At 39.5% G+C, this 25,389-nt stretch overlaps 1 protein-coding gene across 3 annotated transcripts; it reads right to left on the reverse strand.

Moving 5' to 3' along the window:
- Nucleotides 1-697: 697 nt before the first annotated feature.
- On the reverse strand, nucleotides 698-25,389 carry BNIP2 (BCL2 interacting protein 2). Of its 3 annotated transcripts, none has more exons than XM_062206042.1 (11): nucleotides 25,220-25,389; nucleotides 18,367-18,473; nucleotides 17,324-17,391; nucleotides 16,005-16,181; nucleotides 14,157-14,333; nucleotides 11,721-11,823; nucleotides 11,083-11,214; nucleotides 9,810-9,896; nucleotides 9,607-9,705; nucleotides 8,848-8,883; nucleotides 698-5,568 (listed from the first exon to the last, which is right to left on the reverse strand). In XM_062206042.1, exons 2-11 carry the CDS (start codon nucleotides 18,414-18,416, stop codon nucleotides 5,517-5,519), a joined length of 981 nt encoding a protein of 326 aa, XP_062062026.1. In that variant the 5' UTR covers nucleotides 18,417-18,473; nucleotides 25,220-25,389; the 3' UTR covers nucleotides 698-5,516. The 3 variants fall into 3 exon arrangements, with proteins under 3 accessions (XP_062062026.1, XP_062062024.1, XP_062062025.1); XM_062206040.1 differs by lacking the exon at nucleotides 25,220-25,389 and adding an exon at nucleotides 23,845-24,040; XM_062206041.1 differs by lacking the exons at nucleotides 8,848-8,883; nucleotides 25,220-25,389 and adding an exon at nucleotides 23,845-24,036.

Below are 25,389 nucleotides of genomic sequence, written 5' to 3' on the forward strand. Positions count from 1 at the left end.
AGAGAACTGCAGTTTTTAGAGACTCATCTCCCCCACTGTTAGATGCAAAATTTAACAAATATAGGGCATGCACCTGCTATGCTTGGGTTGTGTTCAGGACAATTCTGCTGAAGACCATGTGACACGAAATTGAAGACGAATTCTGAAACATCTGAGATGGATTATCTCCTATCAGTCAAAATAGGGCTGCAATTATTTTAGCCTGGCAGTCTTAGTTTGTTATTAAGAATTTTAATTTCTGAGACACTGTACTTAAAATTTGTGCCTAAATATGCAACTCAAATACCTTGGGCATAAGTTTGCATAATCCTAGATTCCTTGAGGTATCCTAATTGTGGATTGAACTTTGTAGTGAGGTACACAGCAGTTTGCGGACAAAGCCAAAGAGCTGCATAGTAATTAAAGACTAAGTGCTACCAACTGGAACCTCTGAGCAGGCCTTTAAATAGATTCTCATTTACCCACTCTGCATTTTCAGCCACTTCCAATGTTACCTTTGGATTCTTTCCTAGTTAAAATTTCTAAACTGTGAAATACAAAATCTGTTTGTAATCCAGATGTTAAAAATTAAAGCAGATTGGACTCCACTCCTGGAAGAGAACACCAGATCACAGGAAAACAGAAAAGGTCTGAAATTATTTGAAAGGCTTATTAGTAATCCAGTGTGAAAATTTAGTGGCATGGCAGAAGACAGAAGAATGTGATAAAACGAGGCACAAAACGAACTTTCCAATTAATTTATTTAAGTTCATGAATGCTGCAAAAATATGATGTGCAACAAATCAAGACACAAGTGATTGCATTCCTAACAGGTCAAAGGAAAAGAAAATATTACATCACCTTAGTAAATCATGACCAACCTTAGTATTTCTTAAAGGGACCACATCGACATCTTGCACACACAGACATCAAAACTGAATTTCTCACTCTGTGAAATGATAGTACTGGGCTGGGCAACACTATCCTACCCAGCTGTGAAATGATCACAGTACTTTTGGCTACACAGCAGCTGGTGAACCTGTGGCAACAAAAACATCTTTGAAATACGTATCAAAGTGCGTTAGTGTCTAACAAACTCTGACCTGTGTTCTATACGGACAAGACTGCTAGTCAGCGGCCCTGAACGTCACTGATATTTACTAACTGGGTTTATGCAAATAAACAATTAAGCAACTGTTAAAGGGGCATTAAACTTCCCATAATCTGCACACAAAAAGTGCAGTGTGCAGTGGCGTAGCTGATGCTGTATTTTCCAAGTTCTTCCTTTGCTAAATGAAATGCGAATTGAAATTGCAAGTCTGAAGCATTAAGCTCTTGGTTTTCATCTGGTAGTTCATCTGTTAAGTGCTTTATGTGAATTTTCATGGCATTTTAAGATTTACTCTCAAAGCAAATGAAATTAAGTAGAAGATCTATTATATATAGTTGTAATAAACTGTTCTATTCAAAATTTAGTGTTGCTTTTTACTGTGACCATACTACTTTATTTTCAATTAACTTTAGAACTTAAAAAGGAAAGTTACATGACTGGGCCTCAGTACTGATCCAGGCTTTTTGAGAATCTCTGTAACGGAGAAGGGAGTGATGGGTCCCTCAGGCAGTTCTTTTGCACTACCTTAGAACCTCAAGTAGATAATAACTCCTTTCCCTCCACAATCAGCCTTCCCACGAAGTTCATGCCCTAAGAAACTCAAGCTACACAATTCCTATTCCCCACAAGATAAACTCTCAAACAACAAAACAGTGTTAACTTCTAAGTACTGTAATTCTGCTATTTACTCCATCCCTCCAAGATTTATTTGTGATCCATTTCTGAAATACATGTATAAGATGGGGGAAAAATACAGGCAAAAAACCAAGTGTGTAACAACAATCCCTTTTCAGCTTATCTCCTCACCTCACCACACTGAGTTACCTTACGTTATTTTCTACATACAACATGGGAAAAGGACGACTCTACCACCACCTCGCATACAGTTTTGCCTACTTCATCAAGACACCGTAGTGTTCTACCAGATACACATCCTAATGCTAACTCATGTACCAACTAAAGAGATTTAGCAAGCCGCGTCTGCATTAGGTCGAACACTTTCCCCAATTCCCTGAGCTCTCACCGTTTCAACAGCCACATAATAATGCTGAGTTATTTGAAAAAAGCCTCTATCAAAAAAGCAGATCCCTTACCTTTTAAAATACTGTAATCGCATTTGAAGAGATTCCAGCCATAGAAATTATTAGCTCAATATTCAGTGCAGTTACTAAATAGTGACGTCCTTTTGAAAGACTACATCAATGTTTACCGACTGTGAACTGGGAAGAACCCAGTCTCAGCCTTTAATCTGACACTGTGATTACTAACCCTCTCTGTTCAAACTTGCTTCTGTATGGATAAGCAGAGCAAAGCAAACATGGATTCTTTTCAAAGCTGATATCATGTTCTCTACTTCAATCCGCAGTCTCCTAATTCACATATTATGATTAGCCGCCAAGTTTTCCTGCTGGATAAGAGAAACAGTGCTACCAACGGCCGTATACAGTATTTCCCTTAAGAGGGACACATTGATTCAGGGAGGTCTTAGCTAAGTCTTTATCTCTTTAGAAAGGTTTTCATTTTCCACGAATGTAGCTAGACTTTACTTAGAATCATATTTCTTCATACCCGCCTCTGAGTTACAGACTATTAAGCTTAAACTGTGGGGTCCATAAAATCGTTCCTTGGTGCTTGCTTAGGAAGATAACCAAATAGAACAGAGTCAAATTATTTCATACTTCAGTGGACAAACTTCTAACTAGAAAGGGGCACTCAGCCTACATCCAACAAAAACAGGGATAGAAGCATCATATTTGGCCAGTTAAGTTAGATCCATGGCCCCAGGAAAAAGATAAAATAATATAATTGTATGTACTTCTACCTCCATCAGTAATGGAAAATTAAAACTGAATATAAGAACATGTTACATAGCTACAAATTGCAAATAAGCTTAATAAATGCTTTTCCTTTACACTACCAGTTATTTCTTAATGTCTTACAGTTAGGAAACATTTATTGCCACACCCCTATAGCAGAATCCACTAAGGTGTAGGTTAAAGCAGGTATTCTTTAATCTCATGATTCACAGAACACCTCCTTTGTTTAAAAAAAACAAAAAAAACAAACAAGTGTAACAACATTGTCCTAAGTTTTGATGTTCTGACAGAATATAGGCCACTTCTCCTTTAAAAAAAATTGGGAAAAAAATCACTTTTACAATAAGTTGTATCTATAGTTAGGAACAATGACTGCAAAAGCAAAAATCAATAAACACAACACAGAGTTGAACTACTCTTTGCATCTCTCCAACCTGAACCAAGCACTTAACGTGGTAGAGAAACCACCTATTAAAAAGGCCAGCCCATTTTGAGAAAACATATAGATGAAAAGACTAGTAAAAATGTTCTGCAAATATAGAATATAATCACAATTGATTCAAACAGGATCTTTTATTCATAATCTTCACATGGTCAATTCAGAAGGAATGCCTAAATTGTTACTGTTAGTTTACTTCTTCAACACAGTGTTTCTAAGATTTCAGTCAGCAGTGATGGTTTTGGTTTAATTTGCTGTAACCGACAGTACAGGAGCTGCCCAGAGCCACTGGATCCAAGTTGAGAGAACAGCTGCTGAGGCCCTGCAGCACCTCCGGCATTGCATTTAAGTTACCACAGCAAGTTTGTGACTGAGGAGGACAAAAAGTAAAATTCCCTTTGGTAACAAAAACTTCATACTGTAAACGACAATACCATGTATGTGCTTAGGAGAAGACAGGACAAACCATTCTTTTCAATTGTTGCCACTCTAGGCCAGTCTTTTGTAAAACACACAAAGGGGGCCAGCGCCGTTGCTCAATAGGCTAATCCTCCACCTTGCGGCACCGGCACACCGGGTTCTAGTCCCGGTTGGGGCACCGGATTTTGTCCCAGTTGCCCCTCTTCCAGGCCAGCTCTCTGCTATGGCCCGGGAAGGCAGTGGAGGATGGCCCAAGTGCTTGGGCCCTGCACCTGCAAGGGAGACCAGGAGAAGCACCTGGCTCCTGGCTTCGGATCAGCGCGATGCGCCGGCCACAGCGGCCATTGGAGGGTGAACCATGGGCAAAAGGAAGACCTTTCTCTCTGTCTCTCTCTCTCTCTCTCACTGTCCACTCTGCCTGTCAAAAAAAAAAAAAACCACACACACACAAAGGGCTGGAGAGTAGTGTGACCTTCAAGTTTGGAAGATATTGAATTTACCAAATCCATGAGTCATTCAAAGATATGAAACAACGTTAGACCCATCTGTTGTTTTTGAATGATTTGGTATGTAACTGAGCTCAAAGGAGAATGTATTTGAATGTGCAGGTACTCACCACATGAAGCAAGGAGTGCATATGCTTATCTTAAGAGTGTCATTCACAACAGCACATCCAAATGATGTTTCAACCTAACTTACGGTACTGTCAAAGACGATTCAACAGAAAATTGAGGCCAGACCGTCTCTGACGGATCAAGTCACCAAGCTCCAATAACTGATGTGGAAGTATCTGGTAAAGTGCCCACAGTGAGCAGTTTAAAAAGCAGCCCGTTTGCTACAGAAAAAGTCGTGACAGCGAATAACTCGTCATTCTCTGGAGAACGCCACAGCACTCACACGCACGGAGGAGAGCAATACCCTGGACACACAACTTATTTCATATTAGTGAACAAACCAAGACTTTATAAAGTTCTGACTTTGGGCCAGAAGATAAAATGTCCCATTTATACATATATACAAACTCCAATTCCTAGCCTCTTACGTCCTCTAATTCTAAAAATGGCTTTTAGACTTTAAGTTTAAAAAGAAAAAAATGTGCAATGCGCTCAAAGTTGCACTTCTGAATTAAGGAACAATACACATTAAGTTAGACAACAGCTGGGGATGGTACTAATCTACTTAGATTATGCACATGATCTTTGGGTATTCATGAGTATCAGTCTGACTGTCCCTCACCTTGTGAGCAACTTAATTTTCTAAGTTACCCAGGAAATGCATTGAACCATTTACAAAATAAAACAAATCCTAACATGCATTTTACAAAACCATGGTCTTATTTACCTGCATATTCTTCCACAAGACAGGTATACATTAAAAAATATTGCTCAAAAACATAAAAATATATATTATTTCTTTCCTTTACCATTTATGCATATAAATATGTTACTGAAGATGCATAATTCAATAAACAAATGCAAAAACTTTTATATAAAGTGTAGTTCTCTGCTATTTAGCACTACAAAATACAAAATGATTACAATACAATTAGCTATTAAGGAGCTAAATTCAAGAGATTTGCAAACCAGTACAGCAGTGAACAGTCCCTTGTACAAAAGTCCATTAAGAAAAAGTCAAGTCAATGTTGTAACAGATTACATAAAAATATGGGCCAATAAATGCATTATAAATGCAAAAGAGAGCATTGCTTCATCAGCACATTCTTCAGTCTTGTTTGGACTAGATGCCAAACTTACTGTTCACTTTTTGGTTCATCTTGTTTTCCATTAAGCTCTTGATCAACTCTGTTTAACGAAAAATATAAATAATAAGACGCTAGCAACTGAACATTTTATTTCTAAAAATAGTGACTACTTTCAGCATGGAATATTATTCTGTTAAAAACAAAGCTTTGCAAAGAAGCAGACACAGTAAAAAGGTTACCAAATATTTCCCCAACCAGAAGAGACAAGGGAATTCCTACAGACAGGAAGACACTGGTAAGAAACATGACTGCTGTTTCTTAAAGATTATAAACTGCATACAAATGTATATGAACTTTCTTAAAAGTTCATGATGTATAGCAAAGCTGCAGCAAGAATCCAAAAAGTAAGAGACTGGCAGGAAAAACAACTCCTCAAAAATGGGTTTGGTAGCTGAAATATTAAAGTGCTACCAATGCCAGCAACTGACCATATTTTTAGATTGAGTTATAAAAAAAGGTACATTTATGAAAACCATAATTATACTTAGTCTGTGTGACTCCTTTTCACTTATTTCGACAGTAAGAAATCATAATAATTTAAGAGTCCAAAATGTCTAAAAGTAAATTAAACATCTTCTAGGTTTACTGTGGATTGCATAGAAGCCTTATCAAAATTTAGGCAAGTGGTGATTAGAAGAATTATTCAATTACCACACAGTAACTACAGATTGCTTTTTGGGGAATGGTGTTGTGGTATCAGCATCATGTCTGAGTGGTGGAGTAGAAGTAGCTGCTCCACTTCCAGACCAGTTAACCAATGCACCTGGAAAAGCGGCGGAAGACGGCCTAAGTACTTGGGCCCCTGCCACCCAAACAGAATCCAGACAGGGTTCCAGGCTCCTGGCTTTGGTCTGGCCCAGCACTGGCCATTGCCGCTATTTGGGCAGTCAACCAGTGGATCGAAGAGATATCCTTCTTTATTTCTCTCTCTCTCTTTCTCTTCCTCTCTTTCTGTTAACTCTCCATTCAAATAAATCAAATAACTATTTGAAATAATTACAGACAATCTTTCAGGTAAACATACAATAGTCTATCATTACTCTATCTGTAGTAGTTTGGATAACTGATGCGGGAACACTTAGTGACAATTTGGTATGATACAGGAAGAAACTTTTCGCACTTGTTTCCATTACTATGATCACCTGAACATTACTGAATCAGACCCACCATTCTTGGCTCGTTGTGAAGCCAGATTATCAACATTAAAAAATATTTTATATTGGTATCAAATATTTGAAGATATACAATTCTGATAAGGCATAAAATAAATACCCAAATCTTCAAATCTGGAATATCTCAATGAACTACTTAACAAATTATTTTTAAACATATTGAAACATTTAGTCTACCTGCCTGGCCACACCTTCACTGAGTTGTTTGAAAGAAACATCTGTAACATTTAAAACTGTTCTATTTGAATACTCACTTCTGGACCCTGCTTAGCATCAGTACTTAGCATTGAGATGTCACCTTAAATACGTTCACATGCACCTAGCCTGTTTCAATTTTGGTTTTAAAAATATTACTCTATATTTAAATATAATTTTATTAGAACATAATATAATATATATTAAAATATAATATAGTTTTATTCTCAAGTGGATTCTCTTTTTTAAAGCCAGCAAATGTCTGTACAAAAACCAAGAAGTACCAGACATATGTAATGATTCTTTTTAAGGCTACTGACACAAAAGAAAAGAAAAATAAATAAACAAAATCAAGATAAAATAGTAGGGATAGGTTTCAAACATCTAAAAAGAATGAGTTCTATTTTTACTTGATGCTTAAATTACTCCTTGACAGTTAATCAAATTTAAAAAGGTGTAATACAGCACATTGCATTGACAAAGATAATTTGTTTTCAAATTCACAAAGCAGTGAGCTTCAAAATCCAATTACAAATATTTCTAATTTTAGTCACTTGTCTGTCAAATGTACAATGATGCCTAGAAAGGAATGAGAAACCAGCATGATCTAAAATCTCTATCTATATCTCGATGGTAAAGTACTGGTTAAACTGTGAAATGTCAGGGGCCGGCGCAGTAGGTTAATCCTCCACCTGCGGCGCGTGCCAGCATCCTATATGGGTGCCAGTTCTAGTCCCAGCTGCTCCTCTTCCAATCCAACTCCCTGCTGTGGCCTGGGAAAGCAGTGGAAGATGGCCCAGGTCCTCGGGCCCCCGCACCCACATGGGAGACCAGGAAGAAGCTCCTGGCTTCGGACTGTCGCAGCTCTGGCTGTTGCAGCCATTTGGGGAGTGAACCAGTGGAAGGAACACCTTTCTGTCTGTCTCTCCCTCTCACTGTCTGTAACTCTACCTCTCAAATAAATAAATAAAATAAAATTTAAAAAACTGTGAAATGTCAGGTAAAAATGTAAAACCATGATTCTATCACACGATCGATTAACTGAATTCTCACTGAGCAGCAGAACTAAAATGTGTTCAAAGTTAGGAATGTTCCAGTTACAGTTAGTGACAGTTGATTGCTTAGAATGGTCAAATGAAAACTACGTAAAATTCTCTCACCTTAATGCTTAAAAAAAGGAAGACTGCATGAAACTATGGTTGGCCAACTTAAACTATCAAAATTTATCAACAAATTAGTTCTTCTAATACCTACACTCTTCTATGTTACCATATAAAATGGAAACTACTTTATACCCTTGCACTTCATCTTCTATGCCAAGATATTAATAGATAACAGTTTGTTATGCTCAAAGCAGAAGTGTTCAAACTTAAATGTAAAATGGAAAGCAGAGTGATCAACTGTTAAATGGTCCATTAAACTTTTAGGTATTTTATCACATGTAGAATTTGACTGGTTAGCAGGCCATTTAATTTAAGCATACAAGGAAATCAATGTTGGTTAGCCAAAGAATATATGCATTGCAAATATAATCATCAACCCCAGGGAAATATACAATTTCTTAAAGATATCTACACAAACATTTCAGAAGCACAGGTTAGAGATCTAAAAAAAAAAAATGGTAAAACAAATGGTCTTAAGAGCAACTGGTATTTCAAATAGTATTAACAGTAATTTCTCTGGTTTCACCATCAGTGTTTAAAACCATAGGTAGGGTTGGTTGTGGTCTTTAATTCCTAATGGGTTTAAATATATGGTATTCAAACAGGGTGAATCCAAGTCATATTCAGCACCAGGAACTTTGGATTCACCCTGTATTGGGATGCTGGGGTGTATTATATTTACAAGTGCTATTATCTTTGTCTACAAGCTAACCAACCAATAAGGAAGAGTTAGTCTGTGCAATGCAAATGGACTAGTCTAGATGCAACCCAGTCAAGGTGTGCATATACCTTTTCTGTTTCTTTTTAAACTTTTCTTCTTCATACCTTGGTAGGGAAGAGTTATTTCAGTAAGTACACATGTTATGAAGTGAACAAAATCTTGAAAAAAGGCACTAAGAAATAAACTCATATAACTTTGCAGACAAAACCAAAAATAATGTACAAAGTAGGAACTAAAACTGACTTAATACTACCTTTGATATATTAAACACCCTAAAACTTCACATTAACAGAACAAATCAATGTCTCTATGTAACAGCATTGTGGTGTCCAGGTAGTTATGTTAACAGCCTTATACTATGTCCTTTCAAAAGCTAAGAGAGGGATAAGGGAATTTTGTAAACAACTTCCCGTCACTGCAAAATACTAAGGTTAGACTGATTTAAGTAGTATTTTATTTTTCTAGTAAGATGATCATTTGATTCCATGATTGATTATCTCAAATTTGGAAAGCAACGTGTTCAAGTTTAGACAGTGTCCTTTAGTACAAATCAACTAGGAAATCATCTCTTACTTTGTAACCAGCCTTAAAAAAAGATAAAACGAATAACTACCAGAAATCATTTCTCATAGTTCTTCAACTAAGTCTGAAGAAACTAGTGGCTAATGGAGACTATATGGGAAAATGGTTTTTACCTCTTATTCTCTCTTACACACAAACTAGCAGTTTCAAAACATATTGAAAAAGAATGCATATTGAAAAATATTTCCCATTATACATCAAAATACACAGAACCAATACAATTAGAGAAATAAAATCAAACATACTGTTTTATGCACTCTGGGATGCCAACATATTCCATGGGGACAAGTTCTGCTAATTCTGCCAAATTAAAGACGTATCTAATTTTCTGGCTGAATTTTGAACTATGGAAAAAAAAATAAAAATTACATCAATATTTCCAATCAATAGAGCTACAAAGAAATTTATATAAGGAATTTTTCTTAAAAGTCCATGGCTCTAAAATTACCTAATAAATGGTCTTGTAACAGCCAAAAGTGTTCTAATAAACCAAGATGGATGCACAATGATTAGAGACTTCAGGTTTTTTCGTAACCTGGAGTTAAAAAAAAATTGAAAGTATTTACAAATTCTAATGTTAATAGTTAAGACATCAATAAGTATGTACAAGTTTACAGAAAATAACTAAAAGCTATAACCCAGATTTTCTCACTAAAGATGAGAAAATATATTCTTAAATTCTGATTGTCTCTCACTGCTATTAAATGAATTTTGGATTACAGTTAAACTATTAACAGGGCATTTCCAAAATTCATGGAAAACAGAATTACAAGGTAGGTTTAGGGGCCGCCATTGTGGCATAGCGGCTACCACTGACTGCAATGCCAGCATCCCATATGGGTGCCGATTCATCTCCTGGCTGTTCCACTTCCGTCCCAGCTCCCTTCTAATGACCTGGGGAAAGCAGTGGCAGATGGCCCAAGTGTTTGGGCCCCTGCATCCATGTAGCAGACTCAGATAAAGCTCCTGGTTCCTGCTTAGGCATGGCCCATTTAGGGAGTGAACCAGCAAACAGAAGACTTCTCTTGCTTTCTCGCTTTCTCTCTCTCTCTCTGTAGCTCTTTCAAATAAATAAGTAAGTAAATCTTTAAGAATAAAAAAAGATGTTTATTTGGTGCATACAATTTTTGAAATCCATGCATACGAAGGATCTTCAAAAATTCATGAAAAAAGCATTTTATGAAAAAACTACATGGATTACAAAAATTTGGGGCACTCAAACAAATATCTTAATTTTTTTCCCACAAACTTTCTGAAATCCTCTTGTGTCTTCATGAGGCACAAAAGATACTAAGGACTACAAATTTGGCAAATTCAGTATTTAAGAAAATACAGAAGTACTATGTTTTTCATCCTTCCTCAAGGTATAAATCATGTTCAATTCTGTATAAATAAGAAATAAGGCCGGAGCCACGGCTCACTAGGCTAATTCTCTGCCTGTGGCGCTGTCACCCCGGGTTCTAGTCCTGGTTGCCCCTCTTCCAGTCCAGCTCTCTGCTGTGGCCTGGGAGTGCCTGAAGTTAGTCTTTATAAAACAGATTAAAATTGATTTCTTCTATGACATTCTAAAATACTTTGGAAAATGAATCCATTATGAAATAAACAAATGTAATTTAAGAGGTAGATATTTTGTCTTTATACAGCAGAGAGAAAATGAAAATTTATTAATAAGGCCATCATAAAAATTATTCAGAGTAGCTTTCAACTTGTATTTATATTACCTTCTATCAATCTGTTGATAGCATTTCCTGAGCCATCCCAGACTGGGCATTTTTCTTCGAGTTGTTGCACCATTTAAATAAACTATCATATAGTTTTCTGCTACTAACAGCTCCAAAGTGCCAATAACATACCTGTAAAAACAAATTAGTTTTAAATATCATGTGAACTAAACTAGGTCTTCCAAATAATACAATTCCCTCTCTACCCAACAATGACAGGAAACACAATTAAAAATTTAAAGCTGCATTAACTGGCATTATGATTATTTTCAAGTTATTTTCTAGAGACACATATTGAAATTTCCCAAAATAAAGTTTTAAAAAATTGCACCAACCTGAAAAATAGAATGAATATGACTCACTGAACCAAGTCAGCTCATTACTTTGGGCTTTAATGGGTTAGTGTAATTTAACCATATGATTGTGAGAAAGTCACTTCTTTATGATTAATGTAAATAAAGAAGTTAGGATAATCGGAGATATATACTTTCTAATTTCAAAATATTTATTTTCTGTTGAGCTCTAAAACTACAGGTGCATAATGACAAAGAATAAAGACTTAAAAGAATCAACTGGGAAATTTATAATTTTTACAGAGCTTTCAGTTCCTTCAAATATTTCTGTTAAGATATACTTACTTGAAGAGATTGTCCATCAGATATCTATAGTTAGGTTGACCACTCTCAGGCATAAAACAGACAGCAAACACAACAATGGCATTCAGTCCATCCCCATAATATCCTGAGGAAGAAATCAAGGATTAAATCACCTGCATGATTTCATTCTGAAGATTTTCTTAGAGGACATCTATCTATATGGTTGACAGACAAACACTTAAACTAGTGTAAATAAATGCCAACTTTATTTTAGAAGATAGATAGGTGATATAATCCAGGCAAATACAGCATGCCAGAAATAAAGTATTTTTAAGAAACTGAAGGGTAAAACTGGTTTCTAAAAGATATGTTTACATCTGATGACATCTAAAATGTTGTAGAATTTAGGAAATTAAAACCAAGCAAAGAACTCTGACACCATTTTCAGTGAAGAGAAACAGGACTAAAATGTGTATGTTGCAACTGTAATCCTTAGCTATTAAGCTGTATCCAGTAAAAAATATTTTCTGCCATAACCTTCGTTTTCACTGTCTTTAAACCTGAAAATAATGAACACTTCAAGAACATGAGAATCTTCACTGTCTCTTAATAACCTCAACTAACAAAACATAATGGGTATGATAATCCAACAGAATAAGAGGTCTTAATTATTTCCCCCACGAGAAATAAGATGCTGCTTCTGAAAGATACTAGGTTTAAACTGCAGGGCAGGTCTCAGAACTTGATTCCTATGAACTAGCTGAATTAATGGAGGTACGTGGACTTCCCAATCCAGATGACCCCAGTCTTCTTCATCTGCTAAAGCTTAAATTAGGCAGAAGAATGTAACTGCAAATATTCCAGTAATTTGCTTTCAGATGAATGAAGACTGCAGAAATAAGAACGGAGAGCATTTGGCAGAGTGTAAATTAAGAGGAAAAGACGTTGGCCGGCGCCGCGGCTCACTAGGCTAATCCTCCGCCTTGTGGCGCCGGCACACCGGGTTCTAGTCCCGGTCGGGGCGCCGGTTCTGTCCCGGCTGCCCCTCTTCCAGGCCAGCTCTCTGCTGTGGCCAGGGAGTGCAGTGGAGGATGGCCCAGGTGCTTGGGCCCTGCACCCCATGGGAGACCAGGATAGGCACCTGGCTCCTGCCATCGGATCAGCGCGGTGCGCCGGTCGCAGCGCGCCAGCTGCGGCGGCCATTGGAGGGTGAACCAACGGCAAAGGAAGACCTTTCTCTCTGTCTCTCTCTCTCTCACTGTCCACTCTGCCTGTCAAAAAATAAAAAATAAATAAATAAATAAATAAAAAAAGAGGAAAAGACGCCCTGGGAAAGAGGCGTCAGTCTGCGCCATGCCCCGTGAGAGGACTGAAGGTAATCTGACATGCTCTACGGAACGCACTGTGTCCTGACATAGAAGTCTACCTATGGAAGTCAGACTGACGGCAGTTTAACTTGTTTCACAATCTTCCCACCTGACTTTAAATTTCTTAAGGGAACATTTTTTTATGTCCCATAAAAATGTGCAGTGGGTGCTCTGTAAAAAAAAAAATAGAATGAACTAATGAACTAATTCAGTGAAGCAACACAGGCGAATCTGAAACACACGCGGCTGAACAAAAGCAGCAGACTACAGCGTGCATACTGCGTGGTTTTAGTTCCATGACCTTCTAGAACAGGACAAAATTCATCAGGGCAGGGGTGGGTATCAGCTTCTGAAGAGGGGTATTTACTGGGAAGGGGTATTGGAAAATTTTCTCAGGCAATGAAGATGTTCTGTATGTTGAGAGGTATGGGGCATATGTATGGGTATAAATGGTTATATGGACATTTGTCAAAACTCATTATGCTGTCCATAAATTTTCAAGTGAATACAAAGGGTAGAAAATCAAGTCCCTGTTTCAGGTAGCTTGAATGGGAGGGAGACAGTTTCCAGTGCATATGCTTTTGTACTTTTTTGAAAGATTTATTTATTTGAAAGTCAGAATTGTAGAGAGGGAGAGACAGAGAGATGTTGCAGCCACTGGTTCACTCCCTAGATGGCCACAATGGCAGGAGCTGGGCTAAGCCAAAGGAGCCAGGAGCTTCATCTGGGTTTCCCATGAGGCTGGCAGGGGTCCAAGCACTTGGGCCATCCTCCTCTGCTTTCCCAGGCGCATTAGCAGGGAGCTGGATCAGAAGCAGAGCAGCAGGAACAGGAATCAACGCCCATAGGGGATGTCTGTTAGGCCACAATGCCTACCCTACATTTGTACTTTCTAAACTATTTGTGTGCATTAATGATTTTTAAGTCCTAATCTTATCCTTTTACTTCAAACCTGTTATGTCACTAAAATAATACAAGAGGTATTTACTACTCTTTTAGCATGAGGTAGCTGTCTCTCGGGAGATTGTTTTAAAAGCATTTAGATTTCTGTTACTGGAAGTAACAGTTAAGTTACTGTTAAGTCCACACAACAGTCTTCAGGCCCTCTTACCTCCGTGGCTGATAACTTTTTTATAGGGCTCGATTGCCTTCATATCAACCCTGTGGTCCTGTTCCCCAATCCGGAACATACGCCAGCGTCGTCCGTCTTCTTTCTCCTCTGCTGCTGTGTATTCAGCAATTGAGCCTTTCCTAAGGACTTCAGTAGTTTTGGGTTTTGGAAGGTCATCTGCCAAAAGAGAAGGCTTTTCAATCACAGACTGTTAACGCAATGAAAATCAAATCGATGCTAACCACTTTACTATCTAGATTGTTTGGAGAATTTTTTTCATTATACCACCTGTGGAATTTTAAATATCTCTTCCTTATCAGATGAAAAAGTTGCTCTTAACATGAGGCCATCTTGAGTCTTTGGAAGTCACAGTTCTTTAAATTTTTTTTTTTTTTTTTTTTTTATTGCCCAATTCAGCAAAGCACCTAATCATGGTGTAATGTATATCCACAAGTTTGGAAAAGGTAATTCATAGAGCCATCCCAGCTTTGGTACACGGGCCCTGCAATGGCTTTCCAGAGTCTACGTATGGCAACACTGTCCTGGGCAGTTAACTGCTACAGGTCACTTCGAGTAACTATCTGGAAGTCAGTGTTTTTGGATGAGCACATAAATTAATTCTCGAACTCTATAATACCAGATAGAAAGTGGTTAACTACTCAGTGATCATTTCTCATTGGATCAGGTTTATCAAGTGGAAATATAATATTCTGAAGTGTACATGCAAAAGTAATTAACATTAGCCAAAATAGAAGCACCAATGATTAGGTGAAATTTATGTTTCAAGGTTGCAGTTTAGCTGATTTTTACTGAGGTAATTGATTTTTACAATTTGAGTATCATAGTCCTTACCAAAAGATGGGGGAAGGGGGAACCTACTGCATGTTAGTTGTTTGTTTCCAAGACAAAGCTGTTAACCGAAAATATCCTTCCGGAAATGACTACAGCAGCATTAGAGAGAGAGACAAAACACACAGGCAAGAAAACTATTTCAGTATCTTTATAAAATATTGCGTATTACTGGACTGCTTATTGAACCAGTAAGACAGGGAAGAAAAGAGGAACAGAAGATACAGAATATAATTTTTTACTGCAAAATACCTAATGCCAGATACTAACTTGAAGTAGAAATCATTTCAAAGATGGAAAAAAATATGTATATAAAAATCATTCATTAACTACCACATAACCATACTGTAGGCAGCAATTATCTAATTAAGGAAAGCACACAAAGCAAAAACATGTCAATTCCTTTAAGTCCAAATACTTACTGATAAATACAAGATTTGGGGGCTAAGAGTATAATTTAAATAGATGGTTTCACAAAGTGGAACACTATTAGACAAACCTACTTAAAAAATCACCCCTTGAGAAACTTCCTTTAGAATTCTCTTTATGCAAATCCTTACTACTTTTAGCACATTCCCTAAATTATGTCTCTTCAAAGCTTTTTTCCTTACTGGATCAACTGAAAGGGATCATGCCATAATTATCAAGCAATATTTCTGGAGCAACTACAAAAAAATACAACTTTACAGTATTGGGCAATTAAGAAAAAAATAAAGCCACCTCTGTAATTTACTTTACACAGTTTTGAAAACCATGAGAATATTCAAATGTTAGCAGAATTTCCGCCTCAGTAACAAATGTATGAATGCTAGAAAGAGTAACATATTTCAGACAAAATCCTTTAATACATTAAATTTAGTTGGTTTCAATATCAAGTTTTGAGGATTTTCAATTATCTGAATTTTCCATTCCTGAAGGAACAGCATTATCAAAGCATGTATGCATATTGAGACAAACATTAATTATCAAAGATCAGATTAAAAATGGGGAAACATTTACCTTCCCATTCAAACTCATTACTGTTCTCTGACGGTGTGTCTAAGCCATCTAGATCAATCTCCCCACTTTCATCCAGGTCATCTGACAACACAGAACCATCACTAGGATCCAGTGTCAGGCTAATGTCTGGAGCCATTAATTTCTTTCTTACTTTATTTCCATTAACTTCCAGTGAGCCTGGAATGGAAAATAAAGAAAAAATATTAGAAGGAATGCTTAGATGATCAGGGAGAGCAAGAAAAACATTTTAACCACTTCATTCTTGAGAAGAACATTAATTAAACAAAATTCCAAAGCATCCATTTACAAAATTTGGATTTTGATCACTATTGCTTCTATCATCATTGCAAGAGATCAATGAAATATCAATGTCTTTTTATTTTTTTATTTTTTATTTTATTTATTTTTTTTTTGACAGGCAGAGTTGGACAGTGAGAGAGAGAGAGAAAGGTCTTCCTTCCATTGGTTCACCCCCCAAATGGCCACTTCGGCTGGTGTGCTGTGCCAATCTGCGGCCAGGAGCCAGGTGCTTCCTCCTGGTTTCCCATGCGGGTGCAGGGCCCAAGCACTTGGGCCACCCTCCACTGCCTTCCCGGGCCACAGCAGAGAGCTGGACTGGAAGAGGAGCAACTGGGACTAGAACCCGGGGTGCTGGCACTGCAGGCAGAGGATTAGCCTAGTGAGCCGCGGCGCCAGCCTCAATGTCTTTTTAAATAACACAAGTAGAACTTAGTAATCACTTCTCTACTAAAAATGATAAAATCATCTCCTTCCATCCTGTTGAAGATTTCCAAAAACTTAAGGGTATGTGTTTGGAGAGTTAAATTTCTGAAGCATTTTTAAAATGCCTTCCCCAATGTTTTATTTATCTTTTGGCTTCCTATGATTAAATAAAAGCTCAGGCCAGCATTGTGGTGTAGCAGGTCAAGCTGCTGCTGACTACAGTGGCATCCCATATGGGTGCTGGTTTGTGTCCTGGTTGCTCTACTTCTGACCCAGCTCCCTGCTATTGGCCCTAGAGAAGCAGTGGAAGACCACCCACGTGTTTGGGTTCCTGCCAAACCTGGAAGCAGCTCCTGGCTTCCGCCTAGCCTAGTCCTGACTGTTGTAGCCACCTAGGGAATGAACCAACGAATGGAAGCTCTCCATGTCTCTGCATCTGTGACTTTCAAATAAATAAATAAATAAATCTTAAAAAAAAGAAAAGAAAAGAAATCAAAGCTCAGTGTATATTTCTGACAAAGAAACAGTCAAAAACAACATGGAGTCCGTCATGTCATTGTCCATCATGTCATTGAAAGTGAAGTGTCAGTTCTCACCGGGCCGGCTCTCTGGTCCAGCTACATCCAGCACATCTGCCTCAATGCTATCATCTTCTGGTAAAGGTCTGTAAGACAGGGATAGATACACTTTTTAAAGCAGAAGGAAAAACTCCTCTTGGAGTGTAAAGATCTATGTAGCTTAAGGAGACAAATATGCAGAAAATGGAATAAAGCAGTATATTTTCACCTTTAGTAAATTACCCATCACTTTTAAAGAAAACATTCTCAGACTGTCAGAGTTGACTGATATTTATATATGTCATTATGTATTACATATAATGTGTTATTATAAGTAATATATAGATACACGTTCCTTATGCAACAGTCCAAATATGCAAAATATGTAAAAATTACAGGCTACCAAATATAATTCAAATGCACAAGTACGCAGTGCATGCCAAAGCTGTTTTTACTCACAATGAGAATATGGTAATGACAGCTACAATTCATCTGAGTTCAGCATCCCTATATTACTATAGTGATTATGGGCTACAATGACTCAGTTCTCCCCCCTGCAGTCCATCTTCCAACTGCTAAGGAGCCTTACTGCACACCGGCATGTCTTCTGGCCACGATGGCATAGAAGCATCATTTCGACAGAAGGCCCGACTTTGCAAATAAGTCAGCATGGCTGGCCAGATGACATAGAAAAACCCGTTTATTTGGCAAATAGGATTTTTTATCCTCCTTGGAAAAACTCACAATACTTAAATATTCTTACAGACAACCAGATTTCCTCCTCCCAGGAAGCCCGCCATCTCCAGTTCAAAAACGACTGCTTTCAAGCATTGTTTATAACAAAATATTTAAGACTCCAATGATCGAAACACATATTGAAGATACAGAACACATTTGGTTGAAAAATAAGATAGAAGAGGAATATTCTAACTGTTGGAAAGGAACTTTTATTTCCTACTATCAAATGATGACTTTGTAATACTGAGTTTCTTTATAAAACCAAACATTCATTAAGTGACACCGTAATAAAACAACTTTGCAGTTTCGTTTTAAGTGTATTTTCACTTAAAAGTATTGCTCACATGGGAAAATCTTCATCTTGCCATTCTTCTTTAAGTTCTACACCTTCCATCCTTAGGGTGGATTCAATGTCAACTGCAAACCCCGGGTAATCCGGAGAGCCAACGTCCTGTGAGGAGAGGAAAAACTGATAATTTAATTTCCACTTTTTTATCTGCTGACAGGTGCAATCATCTTATGTTTCAGTTCATACCTCCACTCTATCAATCATGGTTCAAAGGTATGGTCAACAAATCAATTTGTCAGGTTACAATTTTTTTTTTCCAGAAGAGTCAAAATAGAAGAACTATGCATGTGAGTGGACATGGCACAGTGGGTTAAGCCACAGTGGGTTAAGCCACTGCTTCGGATGTCTGCATCTCATACCAAAGTGCATAGGATTGGGTCCCGCTCCACCTCTGCTTCCTGCTAATGTGCCTAGAAGGCAGCTGATGGCCCAAGTACTTGGGACCTTGCCACCCAAGTGGGAGACCTGGATGGAGCTCCTGGCTCCTGGCTTCTGCCTGGCCCAACCCTGGCTGTTGAGGACTTTTGGGAAATGAACCAGCAGATGGAAGATAGCTCCTTCTCTGTCTGCCTTTCAAATAAATAAATAAATATTAAAAAGAAAAAATACTCAGAGGACATATATTCTAGTAAAGCAAGTATTACCGTACTAAGGATATTGTTCAGTGCAAGTTTTTTTTTTTTAAGTGTATATATGCATATTGTGTCTCAGGTGTGATCAAAAATGTATTTCATATATGGATTATGTATACATATAGAAAGTCTGAAGTTGGGCCAATAAATAAAAGTAAATACATTATCTACTAGATATTTCCAATGTTTTGTATCCTTTGGATACAGGTTGATTGTAGAAAACCAACACTAATACATTAGCATTTATACTGTGACGATGCAGCAGAGCCTGCTTATCTTCTTTGCTCTGGTTTTGAAACCACCATTCTGGAGTAACTTACAGAAGACTTGTCCAGGAAATGAACTGTGCCAGCTTCTCACTTACTTCACATTTGTACCATCCATTCCTTCCTTATAACTCAGCATGTGTTAAGATGCTGAATGTGGGCATGTCTTTGCAGATACAACTACAAATTTTAACTTATGAATTTTATTTTTTCCAAGGAAGGATCTGAGTGTCAATACCTTCATCTCACACATAGTGAGGTGTCTACAGATACGCCCTTTGGCTAATGGAAAAAAACAAAACCAGGGGTTTAGGCATAGTATTTAGGAAGTCATGAAGAGCAACTGGCTAACAGGGCAAGAAAAATCACGACAGACAGGGCACAGGTATAAATGAGTATTTAGTTCACTCATAATAGAGTAAGTCAACAGGTGAAGTTACTTAAAAGAAGTCCTAATATGTATTTCTTGAGTGAAATTATAGTATTACTAGAAGAGTTAAGAGGTTCACATGAGTAGAAGAGGGAAAGACTATGATCTGAGACTGACTCATTTCACAGCCAGTTCTGTCTCCCACACGACTTGATTTTTACACTATGTATGCATAATCTTAAAATAACCCACCACATCCAACAAATAATGCCAGCCTTCTGAAACAAAAATGTAGTCACATTTTATAGTTGCCTGAGCTGCTGTCATAATAGCACTCATAAGATCTACAAAATTGTACAAAAAAACAAAGTTTCAGAACATCAACAAAAGTACAATGGAAATTTCCTAAAAAGTGCTCGATTTTACATGGCAAACTAAATTCTCATCTCTGCCCACAGTGGAAGGCTCAACTTCTACTTCAGAAGTTTTACTGATACTCAAGATAGCAGATTTCAAATACTCTCAAAGTGAAGGTGTACTTGTTAGCACAGAGAAAAAAACAAACAAAAAACCAGATGCTGACTCTCCTCAGAAACATATTTCCTTAGAAACACCAGCTTATTTTTATATAAGAGGAAGGCATTTGTAATTCTCTAGAATACTGGGCCTGGCAACTTTGAGAAACTAGTGAAAACCTGTGTTTGTCCAACAAGCCCACATGCTCAACACTGATTGCTCTAGACTATGCTCCAGTGAGACTAAAGTATTCTGCCACCAAAGGTTGACCAGAGACAGTCCCTTCCAGATTTGTAATTCCCTGTATACCTCTCAATGCCATGTCTTCTCAATTCTTTGGTATTCACTCGAAAGAGAAATACAATATTTCTCTAAATTCATCAACCAGAAAAGCTTTCCATTATCTTGTCTCACTGTTTTACTGGGGATTGCAAAAAAATGTCAGATGTTATAGGTGTCTTTTTTCAAACATCTCAAATACTCAGAAGAACATTTAACATTTCAAAAAGAAAGGTAGACTACAAGTTGCAACCAATAGATTCCCAACACCTTGCACAGTAGTTGGCATATACTAGGCCTCTGAACATCAACTTAGTGAATATTTAATGGAGAGGCATGACACTGGATAGTAAGCTTTTGCTCAGCCTCCTAGGCATATTTATTAAAATAGACTTATTTCTTCCATCTGCTGATTCACTTCCCAAATGGATGCAAAGAGTGTGGCCACAGCCAGGAATCTCAAAATGCACCTGAGTCTCCACACGGGGGGCAGGGGCACAAGTACTTGGCCCATCTTCCCTTGCTTTCCAAGGTACCATTAGCCAGACTGGAACTGGAGTAGCTGGGATTCGAACTGGTGCTCATATGGGATACTGACACTGCAGGCAGCTTATTTTATTAAACTTTCTCAGCCTACTTATTCAACTTTAATATACTGAATCATGTGATGTTACTACACCTTAGCATATGGATAAGTATATTTAGCTTGGGGATAATTCAGCTAGCTAAAGATACATAAAAGAGATAAACATAGATTCACTTCACCATGAACTTAAGGAAAAAAGTACACCAGGTAGATAAAAACAGTTCAACACAATTGGGAGCATACTGTTCTTGGAAGCATTTTATCATCAAGCAGCTGTAAGAACAGGAAACAAAAGAAAGGAGTTAATGTAAGCACAACCACTTTGAAAGGAAATCAGGACACTGCTGACTCACAAGTTAACTGTGGTTACTTCCCCTTTTTTGTTCACAGGTTTTTTTTTTTTTTTTTTTTTTTTTTTGCAAATTAAAATGGGGAAATAACACTTTAGTATGTAATTTGTTAAGATAACCTGATGAGGGGCCAAAGCCACCACCTACAGTGCCAGCATCCCATATGGGCACTGGTTTGAGCCCTGGCTTCTCCACTTCTGATCCAGCTCTCTGCTATGGCCTGGGAAAGCAGCAGAAGATGGCCCAAGTCCTTGGGCCCCTGCACCCACGTGGGAGACCCGGAAGAAGCTCCTGGCTCCTGGCTTCGGATCAGCTGAGCTCTGGCCGTTGCAACCATTTGGGGAATGAACCAGCAGATGGAACACTTCTCTCTCTCTGCCTCTCTGTAACTTTGCCTTTCAAATAAATAAATAAATCTTAAAAAAAGATAACAACAGGATGCAACAGGAATAACCTGATCTCCCAACAAACTTGGGGTCAGGGTGGCACATCCCTTCCTATACCATTTATCTGTGGAGGTTGTAAAAGTCCCGGTTGGGTGCCGGTTCTAGTCCCGGTTGCTCCTCTTCCAGTCCAGCTCTCTGCTGTGGCCCAGAGGGGCAGTGGAGAATGGCCCAAGTGCTTGGGCCCTGCACCTGCATGGGAGACCAGGAAGAAGCACCTGGCTCCTGGCTTCGGATCAGCACAGTGCCGGCCATAGCAGCCATTTGGGGAGTGAACCAACGGAAGGAAGACCTTTCTCTCTGTCTCTCTCTCACTGTCTATAACTCTACCTGTCAAAAAAAAAAAAAAAAAAAAATTTCAAGGAGATAATGGATTGGGGGAGGGGCGGGGTTGTGATTCGTATATCCAATCAGGATGAAGAAAAGGATTTCTCCATGCAACTTAGCAACAAAAGGCTGAAATCAAACATTAGGGTCATATCTAGAACTGTCCAGTTCCAACTCAACTTAAAATTTTACACAGTAGTAACTGCTGCTGGAATCGGTGCAAGCAATGACCATCTATGCTGATAGAATAAAAATGCCAGGCAAGCCTTTTTCCACTTAAACAAAAGAGTTTTATTCTAAACATTTATGGTAAGTTTTAAATCAACAACCTATATGTTTATGAGAATTGCCAAAACATCCTCCAGAAAAAATCCTTTATGCTCGTTATTGTTTCCTTCAGGGTATGTAGCATCATCTAAGTTTTATTTTTTTTTAAAGATTTATTTATTATTTGAGAGGCAGAATTATAGAAAGTGAGAGGGATAGACAGAGAGAAAGGTCTTCCCATTGGTTCACTCCCCAAATGGCCGCAACGGCCAGAGCTGCGCCGATCTGAAGCCAAGAGCCAGGTGTTTCTTCCCGGTCTCCCACGTGGGTGCAGGGCCCCAAACATTTGGGCCATCGTCTGCTTTCCCAGGCCATAGCAGAGAGCTGGATTGGAAGAGGAGCATCCAGAACTAGAACTGGCGCCCAAATGGGATGCCAGTGCCAAAGGCGGAGGATTAACCTACTGTGTCACAGCGTGGCCCTATCATATAAGTTTTTAAGAATAAAATGAAAGGCCAGTGCTGTGGCATAGCAGGTAAAACCGCCGCCTGCAGTGCTGGCACACCATTATCGGTGCCAGTTCGAGACCCGGCTCCACTTCCGATCCAGCTCTCTGCTATGGCCTGGGAAAGCAGCAGATGGCCCAAGTCCTTGGGTCCCTGCACCCTTGTGGGAGACTCGGAAGAAGCTCCCAGCTCCTGGTTTCGGATCAGACCAGCTCTGGCCAGTGCGGCCATCTGGTGAGTGAACCAGTGGATGGAAGACCTGTCTCTTCCTCTGCCTTTGCCTAACTGTAACTCTGCCTTTCAAATAAATACATAAATCTTAAAAAAAAAAAAAAAATGAGATCTCTAGGAGAAATGTTAACTCAAAATATCAGTATGCAGGGACCGGCGTTGTGGCATAGTGTGTTAAGCTACCACTGGCATCCCCTGAGTCCTAGCTTTTGATCCAGCTCCCTGCTAATGGGCCCAGGAAAGCAGCAGCAGATGGCTCAAGTGCTTAGGCCCCCGCCACCCACATGGGAGACCTACATGGAGTTCCAGGCTCCTGGCCCAGCCCCAGCTGTTGTGGCCATCTGGGGAGTGAACAAGTGGATGGAAGATCTCTCCCCTCTCTCTGACTCTGCCATTCAAATAAATAAATAAATCTTAACAAAAAGTGATCAGTATGCAGAACATACTAGAGACCTTTAAAAAGAGCTTAACATTCTGTAATTCTGGAATATTACTATCACCAGATCATACCAGTATTCTGCTTTATAGGAAGTAAGCTTAACAAGACACCTTTTGATCCAATGTCAGCCAAAGTTAATGTACTGGATCTGGATCTGTGTCTTCTTTTTTTTTCTAGATAGCTCTTATCCTTATCTCTCAAGCATTAATCCAGTTAGAATGAACAGCGCCACTGTCCAAAACAGTGCTTTTCACCACTTACTGACACTGCCACATCCATCATCGCATCTGCTCCAGCCGACAACTTTTGTGAGGCGCCGACACTGGTGTTATTATCCCTGTTCTGTCTTACGTGAGCAAATGACACCACATCCTGGTTCCCGGAGCTCCTCCACTGGCAGCTTTATACACGGTAAGTCTCATGTGCCGGCTCTGGTACACTTAGTTTCAAAGGTTCGGTAATGCCTGCAAGTCACAAGAGCCTTCCTTGCTTGATGACAACCTAGGTCAAGTTCATGTTTGCAGAAGTAGATCTGCCATACTTTCTAAGCCCAACTTCAGGCTGCAGGAGGAAAGATTATCAAGACCAGGAACGGAGTTTACAAAATAAGAGCTAAGGAGAAAACGTGCAAGATGACTCAGAAACTACTAGTCAGAACGCTAACTTCATTAGGTAACTTCCATTAAAATTCTGGCGAAAGGTAGACATTTACAAATTACAAAATTTCTTCTACAACTGCAGAAGCTCTCACAAAACATCAGAAAAAGGAGACATTTTACTAAAGTAAAAAATCAAGCGGTACTTTTTTTTAAGTTAGAGACTCCCCCGTGTTTTTTTTTTTTTTTTTTTTTAAAGGCAAGGATGGAAAAATCACCACTATAATGCACTCAATTGGGACGCATTAGGACGACCTTAACGAACACAGAAAAGCTGTCTGCGCAGAGCCCCCCAGACAGACAAGGTCAGTTTCAAAGCAACGTATTAAAGATCGAAACACATTGCTGATTTAACACAGGTCGATCAAGTAGCTCAGCTCTCCAGGGGCAGCAGACGCACCCAGGACATCAACCCCTTCTGGCCAGGTACTTAGCAGGCCGTGTCTGTAAACACGGAGGGACGCAGCTTTTCACGCACACACCCGGTATTTGGCCGAGCTCGCCCGGGGCCGTCTATAAAGCCCTGCTAGCTGCGGCTGTTTCCGCGCCTAACCCCCGAGGGTACGCGGCACGCCACACAAGTCCAAGTTTCCTTTGTTCTGCAACAGGACAGACTCAGACCACCAGTACGGAACCAAGGCGGCCCGTCGCCGCGCCCACACCCCGGGCGGAGGCAGGAGCAGACACGGGGGAAGGTTCCATCCCCGGCACAAGCAACAAAAACGGAAAAGCCACGGAGCTGGGGGTGCAAGGCTGGCAAACGCACACAAGGAGCCGAGCCAAGGGCGGGGACCTGAGCCGGGCGGGGAGCCGGAAGGCGCCTCCCAAGCAGGTTCGAGCGCACCCCGAACAACGGAAAACGCCCTGGGCCTCCGCTCCGCAGCAGCCGGCCTTGGGCAAGCGCCCCTTCAGACGTGCGCCCCCAGCCCAGTTCCCGGCGCCCGGACTCGCCGTGCTGAGCCCTCCCAGGCCGCACTCACCCCGGAGGAAGCCTTGGCCTCCTCGTCCTCTTCTCCCCTCCAGGCCGGCGACGTGGGGCTGACTGCCAGGTCGCAGAAGACGGCGCCGAGAGGAGCCCGCTCCTCTCGGTCAGCGGCGGACAACCCAGCCTAGTCCCCGGCCGCAGCCCCAGCGGCAGCTGCAGCGGCAG

The sequence above is a fragment of the Lepus europaeus genome, chromosome 11 (genome assembly GCF_033115175.1).
Source record: "Lepus europaeus isolate LE1 chromosome 11, mLepTim1.pri, whole genome shotgun sequence".
NCBI lineage: Eukaryota > Metazoa > Chordata > Mammalia > Lagomorpha > Leporidae > Lepus > Lepus europaeus.